Raw genomic sequence first — 16,063 nt, 5'->3', positions numbered from 1 at the left:
TGCGGACTTTATTTCTGCGGCACATTCTTCGGACAAAACGTGATTAAAATTCTGCGACTCTTGTTATCAAAGTCTAAGTCACATTACTCTATTTTATTTGCATGTATTATATTTGTTTTTATGACTCAATCATTATGAAGCTTTATTCGTTTAATTGATTTTTTCTTTAATCGTGTATTTGCATGTCCCTATAGCTGTTTTCCCTTTTTTGTCTCTTAAAATTTCCTTGCAATAATAACACATTATTTGTTTTTAATTAATATATGTTTATGAAGAAGACACTGAACTTAGATAACAGCTGCGTATTTCAATGTTTTATTGCAATGTGTATGACACCAAAGGAGCATATTTATGCATTTATTGTCATTTTTTTATCGATATTATTGTATTTCAATGATATGTTACCAACCTTAAACGACAAAAATCTTTGAATCATTGTGTGTATCAATACAAAGAACTAGAGATTAATTAAACCAAAAATAGCTTCTTTTTTCTCACTACAGTATTTTAAATTATAATATCAAACCAATGTCTTAAACAAGTGTCGTTATGATATGTACGGTAGTTCAACATGTACAACTATGTTCAAAACATTGTAATCCCTTTCGACAAAGACTTGAAATTGTAACAATTTTTGACATAATTAAAAAAATATACACATTAACGTTTGAAATTAAGAAGCAATTCTATTATACATGTATACTATAATTCCCGAACAAGAATATTGTACAATAAGCATTTTAGCATCAGTTCACAGCAATGGACATTTAAGCAAATACTTGTAACATTAACACAATATGATATGACTATTTGATGCAGAGGTGTCTCTTTAATTCCGCTTCAACAAAAAAGAAGGAAACAATTTCACATATAAATTATTGTGCATATAATTAAAAGGGACACGATAAAGAATAAATCTTGATGGTTCAACGGAATGTGATTTATTGGTTACAAATTACTAGTAATACACTTTTAGAATTAACAATAGCTTTTTGTATTCAAATGAATATTTTAAGGAAGAAATGTTTTGGTTTCCATTTTCTGCAGCTTTCTTTTTGTTATTTGTGTGACTTGTTTGTTAATTTGTTGTTTATGTGTGTCGTTGTTTTGTTGTGTGAGGCTTGTTTATTTTGTGTAGTTCGTTTATTTTCATTGTTTTTTCTTTCATTGTTGACAAATTGACAAAAAGGGTAAAGCAAACAAATGACGAGCATGTATAGGCTGATCGGTCACCTCAGTTTGGAAAGTACTTTACTTACATGCGACTTCCTTGCCAACTTGATGTTCATATGCTTTACACTCAATCATAATCACCAAACCCCGCTTGTTAATGTAATTAAAGAAGATCTGGATATTTTTAAGTGAAAAGGGGTTATTAGGGGTACATAATCCGAGATAAATTCCAAGGTGAAGATATTAAAATTCTTTTAACAGAAGATTTCATGATGGAATGTTGTTTGCGGGGCATCCGTAGCAGAGTGGTTTGAAACCATTTGGTCCTCACTGCTGTGGGTTCGAAGCCCGAAAGGGATTTTGGATTCTTTAAGGAAAGGAAGATATCCAGCTAGGTTATGAAACGGCGGTGGTTCTACTCAGGTGCACGTTTGTACGGATGGACAGGTCTTCCCCGACTAGTAAAAGTTGAATGTCGCCATATGACCTATAACGTGTAAGTGAGACGTAAAACCTTACCAAAGAAAGATCAGATTATATTCTAAAAGAGCATATTGTTTCTAACCAAAGTTCTTCAAAAGTTGCAAACATAATAGTTTGTCTTGCTCATGTTTTCGTTGTACATCATAGAAAGGCACTAAGTTGCATTTCTAGTGCGTTATGGTAGAAAATAAATATAGGGGACAAGGCATTATTTTATAATTTGTATAGAAATCCTAAGAGACAACAGTATGTCATTTATTTTATTGCAGTCAATGCACCCATTTCTCTCCGTTTAAAGCTATATCATTATAATGCATACAATAGAGACCTTCGAAAACAGCCCTGCTGTTACAAAACCAATGAAGACAAATGTTTGAAATATTAAAACGTAATAAATTGCATTTTACATATTTTCAAAGTTTATAAATTTGTAAGAAATTTGTGAGTGGGAATTTCTGGCGAAAATATTGGTTTATCATGTCTTAGACTACAAACTGAGTAGGATAGTTTTTTGTTAAATAGGATAACATTGCTTGGATTACGGAGAGAAATGTCGAAAAATGAATCAAATTAATGCGAACTTGTGTTTTGGCTTTTAAATTAGCTTTGTTATTCATATATGTGAGAACATGCAATGAAGCAAACAACAACGTATTTGCATGCGTTATTCTAACAATTATAAATTATAAGTATTGTTACCGTCATATCCAAAATAAAGCATTATCCTTTTTCAAAGTAGTTGGAGTTTTTTCCCTAAAATACTTAATTCAAAACAATGAGATTTGGAGCTGGAATACGTGTTTCTGGCTTTTTGATGACCGATTACCTCGCAAGATAGCATAGCATTGTATAAACAACATTAATGAGAAGTTATTCAAGATTCACACATAGATTCTTATTCCTTCTGTTGTTCTTTTGTTTCTATTTATCCCAATGTCTATATGAAAATGTATTCATCAACGGAAATCAACTGTCTCCCCGAATATAGTCTGAAAGTTGTGAAAGTGTTAAACGTTTCCTTTTAAATATAAACAATAGTATGCATATGAGAATTTCTTAGATGAATACACAATACACACGAGTGATAAAGAAAAGACCTTCAGACTAAGTAAAATGATACCATTCGATGTGATAATAGAACAATTCTTTGCAGCTATTCTCGTAGGAGATATAATATCCTAATGAGGAGTTTTAAAGTCCTACGTAGGACTTACAAACTCCAACGTAGGACTTTATAACTCCTACGTAGGAGTTAAAAAAGTCTAATTAGGAGTTTATAACTCCTACGTATGACTTTATAACTCCTATGTAGGAGATAAAAAACCTAATTAGGAGTTTTAAAGTCCTACGTAGGACTTTGTAACTCCTACGTAAAAGATAAAAAAGCCTAATTAGGAGTTCATAACTCTTACGTAGGACTTTATAAGTGTTCTTCTACGTAGGAGTTATCAAGTCCTACGTAGGAGTTATAAACATCTAATTAGGCTTTTTTATCTCCTATGTAGTAGTTACAAAGTCCTACGTAGGACATACAAAGTCCTACGTAGGAGTTAAAAAGTCCTATTTAGGAGTTATAAAGGCCTACGTCGGAGTTACTAAGTCCTACGTAGGAGTTTAAAAGTCCTACGTAGGACTTATAAAGTCCTACGTAGGAGTTATAAACTCCTAATTAGGCTTTTGTAATCTCCTACGTAGTCCTACGTAGGAGTTACAAAGTCCTACATAGGAGTTTAAAAGTCCTACGTAGGAGTTATAAACTCCTAATTAGTTTTTTTTATCTCCTACGTAGGAGTTATCTTTTTTATAGAACATGTTAATTTAGCACCAGGACGCTTCCGTAAAATTCAGACTAACACAGAAAATAATTAAATTATGGTAAGTGTTAACAATGGAGAAAACAGAAAGGTATTGGGTGATACATTGCAATAAATGTCTTTAAGGTTAGAAATTATGGACCTCTTTTTCTAAATTTACATAATCTTGATAATGTACTTCTTATGTTATTGCTTATGTAACTTCTTTTTGTTGTTTCTCATTTCACTGCTTTTTATTGTTGTTTTGCTGCTGTTGTTTTTTTTTTCCAAGTCTTTTTCTTTACTTTATTTCCTAAATCTTGCTAAGAAATATGAATGCATTGATTGTTGCGAGTTATTCCAAAGATGGCACTAAAAATATTTATTGCATTTTAGCTGTTTATTTCGATGTTTCATTGTCTCTCTGCACAGATCATGTTAAATTGTATGACATTGCAGTAATATTCGCCAGGTTTTATGTTTGCTTAGATCGACGTTGTCTGAAATCAAGCAAAAGCCATCAAAGTCGATTTAAATTTAAACTATGAAAGATAAATTGAACAAACCCCAAATTTACAAGTGAACTGTTTGAAGGCATTGTTATTCCAAACGACAATAGTTTACCAACTGGTAAAGATAAATGTAATATTCTTCAGGTGAAGGTATGGCACAGTTACGATATATAACTATGAAAAAATGCTTATTAGCCATATGTGGGTTTTAAAAATATTGCATTTACGAAACACACGAATTTGCAAAACCGAAGCATGGCGATTCTATTATGAAACGTGAAGGGTAATTTTAAAGCGGAACTGGTGTATATCTGGTATAAAGACCGTTATCTGTAATAACCTTGTAGCAAATATCTGTGATATTAAAACATTGTCATGAATATTTCTTGATGAGTCCTAAATTTCGCACCCAACATAAAATGGAAGGAAACTAATTAATAGCAAAAACTAATTCATAGTCGATTTTTTATCGTCTCTTGTTTACAATCTGGTAGTTTTTAGTAAATTTTATAATTAGGTAATTATGTATGGCAAGAATGAAGACCAGAAATAAAAAGCAAATAATTGGTAAATAATTTGAAAATCTTACTCAAAACTACCATATTTTAAGCAAGAGGCGATAGAGATTCGAAAATGATCAGGAGTAGTCAAGAGAAGTACATGTGCACAATTCATCAGGTTTCTTTTTGAGTTCCTACTATAAGTTTTAAGATGAGTTTGAAAAATTAAATATGCTCATAAAAGTACATTAGATACAGGCAAATCAATGGTTGGTTATGCATGTGCTGGTCACATGCTAACTGATATTGTCTTTGTTCTCCTGTTAACAGAATAGATTCTGCATTAGTATACTCGTAAGATGGATATATGATAAGAATTATTGAATTTGTTAATTATGAGTAATCTTTTCTCGTACTATTCAACATTATGAATATGATAAAAAAAATGTTCCTAAACAATAAATAGCAAAGTTTGAATCTTATTGCAAGTGCGACTTTTCCAGTACCTTCCATGAACAGGCTCAATCAAACCGAGCCTGCAACATTTTCAATTTTGCCGTGTTGGGCTTTCTTTAGGGATTCTGTATTTATCTAATTTATGATCACATCCGTGTTATTTGTGCCGTGTGGCGGCTGTAAAAAGTCTCCCCGTACATTTAATCAATGATGTTACATTTTCGATCCTTGAAGATCGTTCAGCACGACATTATTGTTGTGCTTGTGGTATTTTTAGTTTCAACTTTTCGGCATTTTCTAGTTGGGTGGTTCCAGTATTCCTACTTGAATAATGTTGAATCACCCTTAGGATATGTTGCCTGCTTTTTAAACTTGTCTTTTGACGTCTTATCTGTGATATGCAGGCTTCATAACCTCTGATCCCCTTTCAAAATTCCATTTTATTTAGTTCCGCCCATTGTTTTCTCGTTTAGGGCACACGCTTTTTATTACTTGGGGACCATACGCCGCTTTTCATGGAATGGCACGGACGTGTCACATTGAAGCTTCCATGATAACCGCCGTATGAACACATCTGCGGATGTTTCTAAATTCAAAATTTTACTATTTCACGTTTAAATGTTGAATTCTGCTTAAGCCGGTGCTAGGGGGCGTGGACGGTAACTTGCACTTTCCAGTACCGTCCATGAACAGGCTCAATCAAACCGAGCCTGCAACATTTTCAATTTTGCCGTGTTGGGCTTTCTTTAGGGATTCTGTATTTATCTATTTCATAACCTCTGATCCCCTTTCAAAATTCCATTTTATTTAGTTCCGCCCATTGTTTTCTCGTTTAGGGCACACGCTTTTTATTACTTGGGGACCATACGCCGCTTTCAATGGAATGGCACGGTAGTGTCACATTGAAGGTTCCATGATAACCGCCGTATCAACACATCTGCGGATGTTTCTAAATTCAAAATTTTACTATTTCATGTTTAAATGTTGAATTCTGCTTAAGCCGGTGCTAGGGGGCGTGTACGATAACTTGCATTTTCCAGTACCGTCCATGAACAGGCTCAATCAAACCGAGCCTGCAACATTTTCAATTTTGCCGTGTTGGGCTTTCTTTAGGGATTCTGTATTTATCTAATTTATTATACATGTATATGTAAAATGTATGACACTTGTTCAACATAATTAGTGTAGGTACATCAGTGCAACATTGTCGTAGGTAAATGACAAAAACAAACTTTCTTTCTTTCTTTGAATTCGTAAATCGATATATATTTTTGGGCATACATTGATAAAATGACACTTTTGTACCATAACATTCATAACACTTTAATGCATTTGCATAGCATGACAAATAAAAACTCTATTGTTGACATAATATAATATTGTTTTTGTTTAGTTCTTATTCCGTTCCTTGTATTATCTTTCTCCGTGTAACCTTTGTTAATTGCTTCAATGTTTTAATAAGACTTTTGGTTACTGATGATTACATCCGCCAATACAAAGTCCACAGGATACTGCAATACAAACATGTAAGTGTGATCAAAATCGATCTTTTTTGTGTCTTTAACTACTATATCAACAAATACGTATATAGCACTTTTTCGTTACCTACATGGTGTTTCAAAGTTTAAATATTATATATAGTACATGCTATTTTTCACGTAAATAACCATTTTAGTTTCGTAACGAAAATGCTAAAAAACAAAGTTAACATTGTTAAATGAAGCGTTTAAAAGGTATATTTAACAACAATAGTATTGTCATGTAACAGCCTGATGTGAATTTAATTGTCAGTTTGGAACAAAAAAGTACTTAATCAATTGCTATCTTAAGCACATACTGCATTTCTTTTACTTACTTGAAGCCTCTCGAATCGCACTGATAGATCGTTTTCTTTTGGTTAGGAATTTTCTTTCAGAGAACATGACTTCATCACCTGTACAGAATTCAGCTATCCTATTTCCGAAATGAAACATTTCTTGTGCAGGAACTATTGCCTTTGATGTACATGTAAATGTCTGTGTGACATCATGGAAGCCTTTTCTCTGGAATAATTTTATATAACAATATAAAATAGAGAAACCCCTTAAGAAAGTCCAACACGGCAAAGGAATGGAAAATAATTTACCTTTCTGTCAATTTTTACTGTGTAACGTCACAATAAATGGTTATTTTAAGATATTTTTGATATATCATTTATTTTCGGTTATATTGAAATGTCGTGCATAAAACACTGATAATATTTTAAAGTCTCGCCCAGAACACCAAAAGTGAAAATGTTGCAGACTCGGTTTTATCGGAATTTTCCATGGACGACAGTTGTATATGCATGAAGCTGTCCTCGCCTTTCATTCTCTCCCCAGTGCTCAAGCCTAGCTTGAGGAAAATTTACAACATTTAAACATGATATTTTCTTTCCAAAATTTACATATTTTATTCAATGCAAATCCTCATTGCGATAATTTTATTGGACATGTACAAAGTGTTCAAAGGTTAGCGAATTGTTCAAAACGTAACATCTAATTTAACTTCAAGCAACATGTCATGAATAAATTACTTGTACACAAGTGTATAAACTCGTTTGCATTAATATTTGCAATAAACAGAAAAGTAATGAAAAAGTTCTATAACTACATTTATTGCCGTTTTATACAGGTCCATCATTTCACTCAATGTATGACGTGTTCTGAAGATATGACACCTCCGCATTTCGTTATTCCTGACCGCAGTGAAATTCTGAAAGGGTTTTAAACTAGTACAATTTAATTTATCAAATTATTGATATCCATTCGTATTCTTGTATCATCAAATAATTTATATAAAGGTTTTAACCTGTTAAATTGAGTTGGAATTGTTTGCATTTTCCAGTTCCAAAATTTTTTTCCGTAATTTTGGTTACTTTTACTTGTATGATATAAAATTTTATAAATCTGCACTTTTCAAGATATCGCAAGTTTTGTTTTATTGTTTATCGTTATTTACTTGCAATGTCTTCTGATTGTTTCAGCCTTGATAGTGTAAATGAATTACAGTGTTCAAAGTTATTATGTTCTGACAGTTGACTTTACTTCATCATGGAAGATGGAACAGCAAATACCAATACCAAGTTACAAAAAAACTTTACTTGCTGGAATAATAACAAATAGTGAATTAAAAGAGAATAATACACATAGCAGGTGTATACTGACTGGTAGTATATAAAGTTTAAAATCATACCGTGTTAAAGTCATGCAAATTAAGCGTTGAAACAATTTTGTCTGATAATGAATTTATCTTGATCAGCGCATATTGTCCCTGTTTGTCAAACACAGCATCTTCAACTGCAATGATCTTTCCTCCATAATGAGATTCAAAACTGTGTAACTGAAGTTAAACAAACATATCAAAATGCAAAAAATAACCTGAGAAAGGGAGATCTATTGAGAAAAGTGAAAACAATATTGATTACTTTAGTTTTAAATTTGTCAGACCTGGTGTAAGCAATAATCTATCTTGAAGACTATCCGGATCAATTGTCCTAAAGGACTGCAAAAATAACAACCTTGATATGGATAAAGGGACTTTATTTAACATCAGATACACAGTAGTTAAAACAGAGTCCGCAAATGTATACCTTTGAAGAGCTGTGAAACTTAAAGCAAATAAACATAACTTCTAGATTTGGTTTGATACATTCTAAATGCATGCAACAACTCTAACGACACCAAGCATAAGTTGAAAAGATATTCAATCATCATCACCGAAAATAAAATAATTTTTAGAAGTATAAGCCATTGTTAATATATGACATGATAACAACGCCACCTAGATACACTCATATCGATACGCTACCACAAATCTTTAGGGGCGTTTATAAATTTGCACGGCATTGGCTAAAATGGAAAATAGGTTAGATTTATCAAAAACGTACAACTTTGTTTGGTATTGATGCCATAATCGGTTCAGATATTTCTTGGATAGTTCCTGCAATTCTTTTAAGTAATTATTATTCAATTATAATAATTGCTTACCGTTTTGTTGTCATATCTTAAAATAATGCTACAGCTTCTTAATATCTAAAATCTTTATATAACTTAAAGTCGCTGTAGATTTGTTTACCTCTGGAACAGCTCTTGCTGCTACTGCAAAGAAAGCCAACAAACATATCTTTCTCGAGTCCTGAAAGTAATTCAGAGAAAAACCAAAATGTAAATCATTTCAACAAAACAAAGAAAATATTGATTTAGACGGACGCACATTGGCATTTAACAGAAATAACATTTACGTAAAAAAGGAGAAAAAAGACAGACAAAAACAAAACAAAACAAATAAACATTGAACTAAACCCCGAATTACTGTAGTGTTGTTAAAACTATATGAGTAGAATAATTAAAAAGTTTAAATTATTTATAAAAAGGGCTTAGGAAATTTAACAATATAAAAGCAAACTAGAAACTGGATAATTGTTAACTGCCAAGTATAAAGAATTAAAAAATAGATAAATACAGAATCCCTAAAGAAAGCCCAACACGACAAAATTGAAAATGTTGCAGGCTCGGTTTGATTGAGCCTGTTCATGGACGGTACTGGAAAGTGCAAGTTACCGTCCACGCCCCCTAGCACCGGCTTAAGCAGAATTCAACATTTAAGCATGGTAAAATTTTGGTTTTAGAAACATCCGCAGATGTGTTCATACGGCGGTTATCATGGAACCTTCAATGTGACACTTCCGTGCCATTCCATGAAATACGGCGTATGGTCCCCAAATAATAAAAAGCGTGTGCCCTAAACGAGAAAACAATGGGCGGAACTAAATAAAATGGAATTTTGAAAGGGGATCAGAGGTTATGAAGCCTGCATATCACAGATAAGACGTCAAAAGACAATTTTAAAAAAGCAGGCAACATATCCTAAGGGTGATTCAACATTATTCAAGTAGGAATATTGGAACCACCCAACTAGAAAATGCCGAAAAGTTGAAACTAAAAATACCACAAGCACAACAATAATGTCGTGCTGAACGATTTTCAAGGATCGAAAATATAACATCATTGATTAAATGTACGGGGAGACTTTTTACAGCCGCCACACGGCACAAATAACACGGATGTGACCATAAAATAGATAAATACAGAATCCCTAAAGAAAGCCCAACACGACAAAATTGAAAATGTTGCAGGCTCGGTTTGATTGAGCCTGTTCATGGACGGTACTGGAAAGTGCAAGTTACCGTCCACGCCCCCTAGCACCGGCTTAAGCAGAATTCAACATTTAAGCATGGTAAAATTTTGGTTTTAGAAACATCCGCAGATGTGTTCATACGGCGGTTATCATGGAACCTTCAATGTGACACTTCCGTGCCATTAAGACTCTTTTGAATTGCCATGAATTTATATTTGGTTAAAAAATGTGAAAAATATGAATATTATATCTAACTTTTTTTATAGATCTTGTTTAGTGTTTTTGTTCATAATCGAACTTGACCTTCAGTGTCCTGACGACTTTAACTGTAATTAATGGCCCATTGTCAAAGTATTTTCTCAGCTGTATGGACCATACCTCAGTCATTTTGCTGTTTTTGTGAAAACGTCAATATTGTGTACATATTGATATATGTATAATATACAACTGTACATCAACACTTTTATAAGGTTTTATTATAATTGTTTAGCTAAGAAGCTTTGAAGACAATTTCGATTAATTTCGATTAAAATAAATCGAATAAAGCATCATTTCAGCCTGTACATTTCATGGCTTTAAATTATCACATGTTTGTCTATTTATATTTTCATTATAAGTATATAACTCTCTTAAATATGTATATGATAATTGATCTAAATGAATAAATTTGAAGTTGACTCAGTATATCGCATTGTTTTATAATTGACGATATCTTTAATGCTATTTGTGTTGACTATTTTTTTGTCCATGGACCCGATTTTTATCAATTAATCCCTTCGATTTACAGCTAATAATAAATTTGGATGCAAGAATTCCTTCCGATTTCTGTTATGTAAAGTCATATATTGTTTTCCCATTCGGTGATTCGCAGTATGCCATATTAATGGATGAAAACGGGAACAAATTACATATATAAAAGCAGTATAAAAGACAAAATAAAAAATAAAACTTAAATTTGGTAATTTATATCTTACATTTGTATCTTATACAGGAAATTACTATTTTTTGTAGTAAACAGTGGGTTATATATGTATTTATTGTTGTACATGAATTCGAAAGCTATAATAGATATGACCTTCACATTGTGAAAGTTTGAAAATCTATTTAAGGTCATTTGTTTCGCGCTATGGTAAGGAATAACGAACGGGAGAGTTTTGCAGGAAATGAAATGCAAATATATTCAACCATAAATTGCACTCTTCATAAATTTATCCAAATAATTTATGGTCATTTTTACTTTTGTTTTATCATAGTACATGTATTATCATTTTTTAATTGTCTTTTCCGTCGGTAAATTAATAGCTCCTTTCTTTTTAACGACCTTGATTGCACTTCTGACATTTTTTTACCATCAACCCTGATTTCCCGATTTTTGCTGTAAGAAGTTGATTCTATTTTGTTTGAAAGCAATCGGTTGTATGGTGGTTGAGTCACAGTGGAATGTTGATTTGCCAAATACTGTAACATTTTAACAACAGAAACTTTCGTCAGCAGCTTTAACATGAGGTGTTAAAACTGGACGATGATTTGGAAGCAATTCAACAAAATAGTAGATTGATCTTCCAATAAATCAATTAACAATAGCTCTTTATTTATAATCAATGTCGAGTAGCTTTTATATCTATGACTCGCATGAACATGATGTTAGTGAATTTCCTCATATCTGTCTAAAATTCAGGTAACAGTCTTCCATTGATAAATAATGTTTCACTATATCAACATGCCATGCAAATTTATTCATGATGTTAAAGCTGCATGCCTCCTGATGAGTCAAAATATTTCAATAAAAATCAAACTTGATAAAAATGTATTAAGATGTAAGGAAAAGAAAAATGCTTCAAGATTTAAGAAATATCTTACATATTATGTGCAATTAATGACTGATTTTTCGGTATTTACAACTATATTTCTACTGCGTTATTAACGCAGTAAGGGCTATTTATGCATATTTTAATGACCTTTTAGTAATTTACGTTGGTTGTCAGTGGCATTGAAAATGTGTAAATTGCTTCATTTTGGTTACTTCACAATATTAAACATCCAGATACATTTTCAATTTTTCATGAAAATTACCATAACTCTGGAGGCGTGCTGCTTTAATGTACCATTATTTTTTGTAAACGCGTATAACAAAAAAAATCCTGACTTTGGTCTTTTGAAATTCATCCCAAAGTTTTGATTTCAGTGTGTGTTCTACTTTCAGTATATATCTGGGTCTTAGAATAAAGCTACTGTATCTTAACTCCCAGGTATTAAAATAAACCACTATTCTTAATTTGACATGAAAAGAAATGCATGTAAGATTACTATATTAATCCATTTTATTGCAATGTTTATATTCTTTTTGTATATTTGTTACAATTGTAATAATAAAAAACAAACTTTGTTCATTTTGACAACTGTTTTGTATGTTCCAAAAAAAAAAAAATACATTTAATATTCTTATCTCTAGCAAGCCTACCAAAGTTCATGCTGAACAATGTCTTTCGTCCGCCCATTCATCTATGATATACATGTACATTATTCTGGTAAAATCCAATTAACCATTGAAAAGTTTATAAGAATATCTTGTCATCAGATGTCTACTAGGTCATCGTCACTTGCTGCATTTCTAGCTTAGATGCCCTTTGATAATGTACACTAGTACTTAATCTAAATAGAAAATGATCTGTGCGCAGGAATGACTTGAAAATGTATCTGTAATGCTTCTCAATTGCTGCATTGCAGCACCATTTGTACTTGTTCGCTCCAGAATTTACACTCCGTCTGTCATTTACTTTATTTTATACAATTCAGGACTGACAATCAACTGCCATTAATATATTACAGCGGCCATATAATTTATGTATACAACAGAAGTGATGTTAACAAGCTACCAATCATGCTCTCTAGCACGGTTTAAGCAGAATTTACCATTTTTATGTGATAAGAATGAATTTTTAAATTTTAAATCATCCGCAGATGCGTTTAATCATTTGCATTTAACTTACAACGATATCAATGTTTATCTTTTCTTCCGTCTTTAAAATACATTAATCTGTTTTGAAAAAAATCTCAATACATGTAGTAACATGACTGTGTTAAAGATTATTTTATTAATAACTTATTAGAGGACACCTTTGTAAAATTTAATTTTCAATGTAATTTACTTTTAAATATGCACAACTTACCATATTAATTGTTATCCTTTATTTATGTATGATCCCCCTAAACATAGAATGCCCTCAAATAGATCAGAATCAGTCTGTGTAGCGATTGCTTTAGGTGAGTATTTATATATTTCTACAAATGGCAATGCCCTTTTAAATGAAATCATAAACAACACAAAGGCAGTACTGTAGTGGTCATTGCCGTTGCTTATCTTTGACATTAAGAGAAAAATATCCGTATCCGTAACCTGTCTAATCATTGTAAAATATATTATGTTAATTCAATGGGTTATTTGTTTACAAGCAATTAAATGTCAGTAAGCGACTAGGAATTTCATCATTAATTTCATCACATTTAGGTTTTATTATTCTCATTTGCATACGCCCTTCTATATTTATTGGCTTCTTTATCAGAGACATAAATTTATGACATGTTGATCAAATGTCATAATTTGTCTTTAATTTAATTATAAAATTATTTATACAAATTGTGAAATACTTTAAGTCCGGGGTTGTTTTGTTTTTTTTTGCCTAGTAACATTAAATATTTAATTTTTATAACAAAAATGATATATTCAAAGAAGAGCCTAATTATTTGCTGCATTGCTTGAAATAAATAAAACAAAGTCCGAGGGTTTGAAATATTTCACACACTGAACAAGTAAAATTATTATTTGAAAGCAAATAATAGTAAAAATGACCGAAAAAAACAAAGGAATGAAAGGATTTAGATTCGGTATAATATAACAAACAAAAAAACATGGCATTTCGGGCAAAATGCGCTTCGGGCCATAAACCTTCCTCAGTCTGACCAACCAGTCCGTAAACTTGCATATTACCCTCAAGGTAATGTTTTATTTGTTAATAAACAGGTTTTAAGGAGCTGCTCTGGTACAAAGCGGTAAATCGAATGACACTACTAAATTTTTATGTGTATCCCTTTTTATAAGCTAGTAATAGACTGCTCTAAATTCAATTTGATAATGCAGTGTACATTGTATCTTCTCACTTACACGAAAAAAAGCAAATTTGTAAATTGGTTAGGGATAAGTAACTGAATAAAAACTTGCATACTATATATAAACGTGATGCCGATTATGAATACAAAAGATAGCAATCTTTTTTTTTATCACAGAAAATTAACACACATGGCTTATTGTGAATGTTTTGGATCTCATGATATCTTCGGATAGTTTATGGGCCATCCTCAACTTGTTGAATGTGATGTCCGTCATCGCGAAGCATTTCAACATCTTTGAAACATAGAACAGCCTATCTGATAATCTCGGATGATCAGTTATAAAGGTGTATGACAAAATATTCAACTAAGCCTATGTGTTTTTTCTTCTGAATACATCAATTTCAATGGTATAAACTTCGTTACATCTGATATTTTACAAATGTGTTGTTTGTCCTGCAGCCAGTTAATTAATCATCACGGGTACAGTACTGTCGATTAAGGAAGAAAAAGCACGATTTTGGAGACTTTTTTCGTAAGATATGTATTGTAATTACATATATTATTCTTATATAAGATTAGTGTACTTTCATAAATTTTAAGTCGAGTTCAAATTTGGCATAAATCAATATTTGTTTTTACATAGATTCGTAGTATGTGGAATGCCCGTGACCGTGTCTTTATGGTCCATAATTTCAAACCACCTACCTTTTATCATCGTGACGTTTAATCCTGTCAGAGGGTTTAATTCTTTCCACGTTATGAACATACGGATTGTTGAGGTACAGCCTTGTCTGATATAATGCACGGAAGACTAACTAAAATTTTCCTTCATGGCTAAGCTGTAAAATCGGCATAATCATGGTTTAAACTATTAAAAGTGAATCTAGAATAACCAGGGATTAGTATTGTACGTTTGTAAATTTGATTGTATGACACTGTCTCTATAATGCATATTATGGTTACTTTTATATTTGCATATAAGTAAGATGGAATCATCAATGCAAGGTTATCCCCAATTTTGCCATAGCAAAGAAGGCATAAATTCGTATCCCTGTCTATGTATTCATGTGTGCGTCACCTCGTTCGGTGAAGACTTATTACGTTAAACAGCCTTCATGGATTCAATTAAAAGTTGGTGTCCATAAACACTGAAGTCTAATGCTACTATAATTTAAAGCTTTTTTATTAGAGCCCGTGAAATATACGAAAAATAACTTTTACTATCGCATTAGTATTTATATTCGATGTAATTTGAGCACATACTATTTGAAATAAATGAATATATTGGTTCACACATTAAGCAAGGTTTTCAAACACAAGTTCAAACAAATATATTTGCATATATTCATCTAGAATAATACAAATAAGTAGCAGAAAAATACTTTGTATTCAATCTCTTAAATTTTGAACATATAATAAAAATGATTATATAACCTGGATGTGGGGTGCATATTATTTCGAAAGAATATTGTTCACAAGTTTAATGCTGACTAGAACTAATTTTCTATATTATTGCATCTGTTACAAAGCAGATAACCGTGCATTTTAGAGGATCAGGGTTCTTAACATGTTTACTTTCCCGTAAATTTTTTATCATCATAAGTGGTGTAAATAACCAGGATGCAGGATGTTTATGAATATATAAAACTCCACATTTCTTTGTAGCACACACATTTCATGGAAAAACAACTTCGAACTGATAAACGCAAATTGCGTTTATACTATTTATTCACTTAAATAAACAATAAAATTTAAATTTAATTAATTAAATTTAAATAACAATTCATAATGAAAAAAACAGGATGTAGGTACATTTCGGAGCAGGAAAACTATTTATTCACTCTGTCAAATTTAAATAACAATTCATAATGTAAAAAAA

The 16,063-nt window shown here is 31.7% G+C and overlaps 1 protein-coding gene across 1 annotated transcript; it reads right to left on the bottom strand.

Annotated features, from left to right (window-relative positions):
* Nucleotides 1-4,626: 4,626 nt before the first annotated feature.
* LOC132755242 (uncharacterized) lies at nt 4,627-13,340 on the bottom strand. Its single transcript, XM_060746063.1, has 6 exons — nt 13,245-13,340; nt 9,013-9,072; nt 8,131-8,277; nt 7,549-7,650; nt 6,773-6,959; nt 4,627-6,428 (listed from the first exon to the last, which is right to left on the bottom strand). The coding sequence occupies exons 1-6, from the start codon at nt 13,245-13,247 to the stop codon at nt 6,388-6,390; spliced, it is 540 nt and encodes a 179-aa protein (XP_060602046.1). The 5' UTR covers nt 13,248-13,340; the 3' UTR covers nt 4,627-6,387.
* Between the last annotated feature and the right edge of the window lie 2,723 nt (nt 13,341-16,063).

Source organism: Ruditapes philippinarum, unplaced genomic scaffold, assembly GCF_026571515.1.
Source record: "Ruditapes philippinarum isolate M1 unplaced genomic scaffold, ASM2657151v2 ctg1083_1_1_1_1, whole genome shotgun sequence".
NCBI classification, from domain to species: Eukaryota; Metazoa; Mollusca; class Bivalvia; order Venerida; family Veneridae; genus Ruditapes; species Ruditapes philippinarum.
Note: the sequence above shows the minus strand (reverse complement) of the source record. Positions and strands in the feature narration are given on the sequence as shown.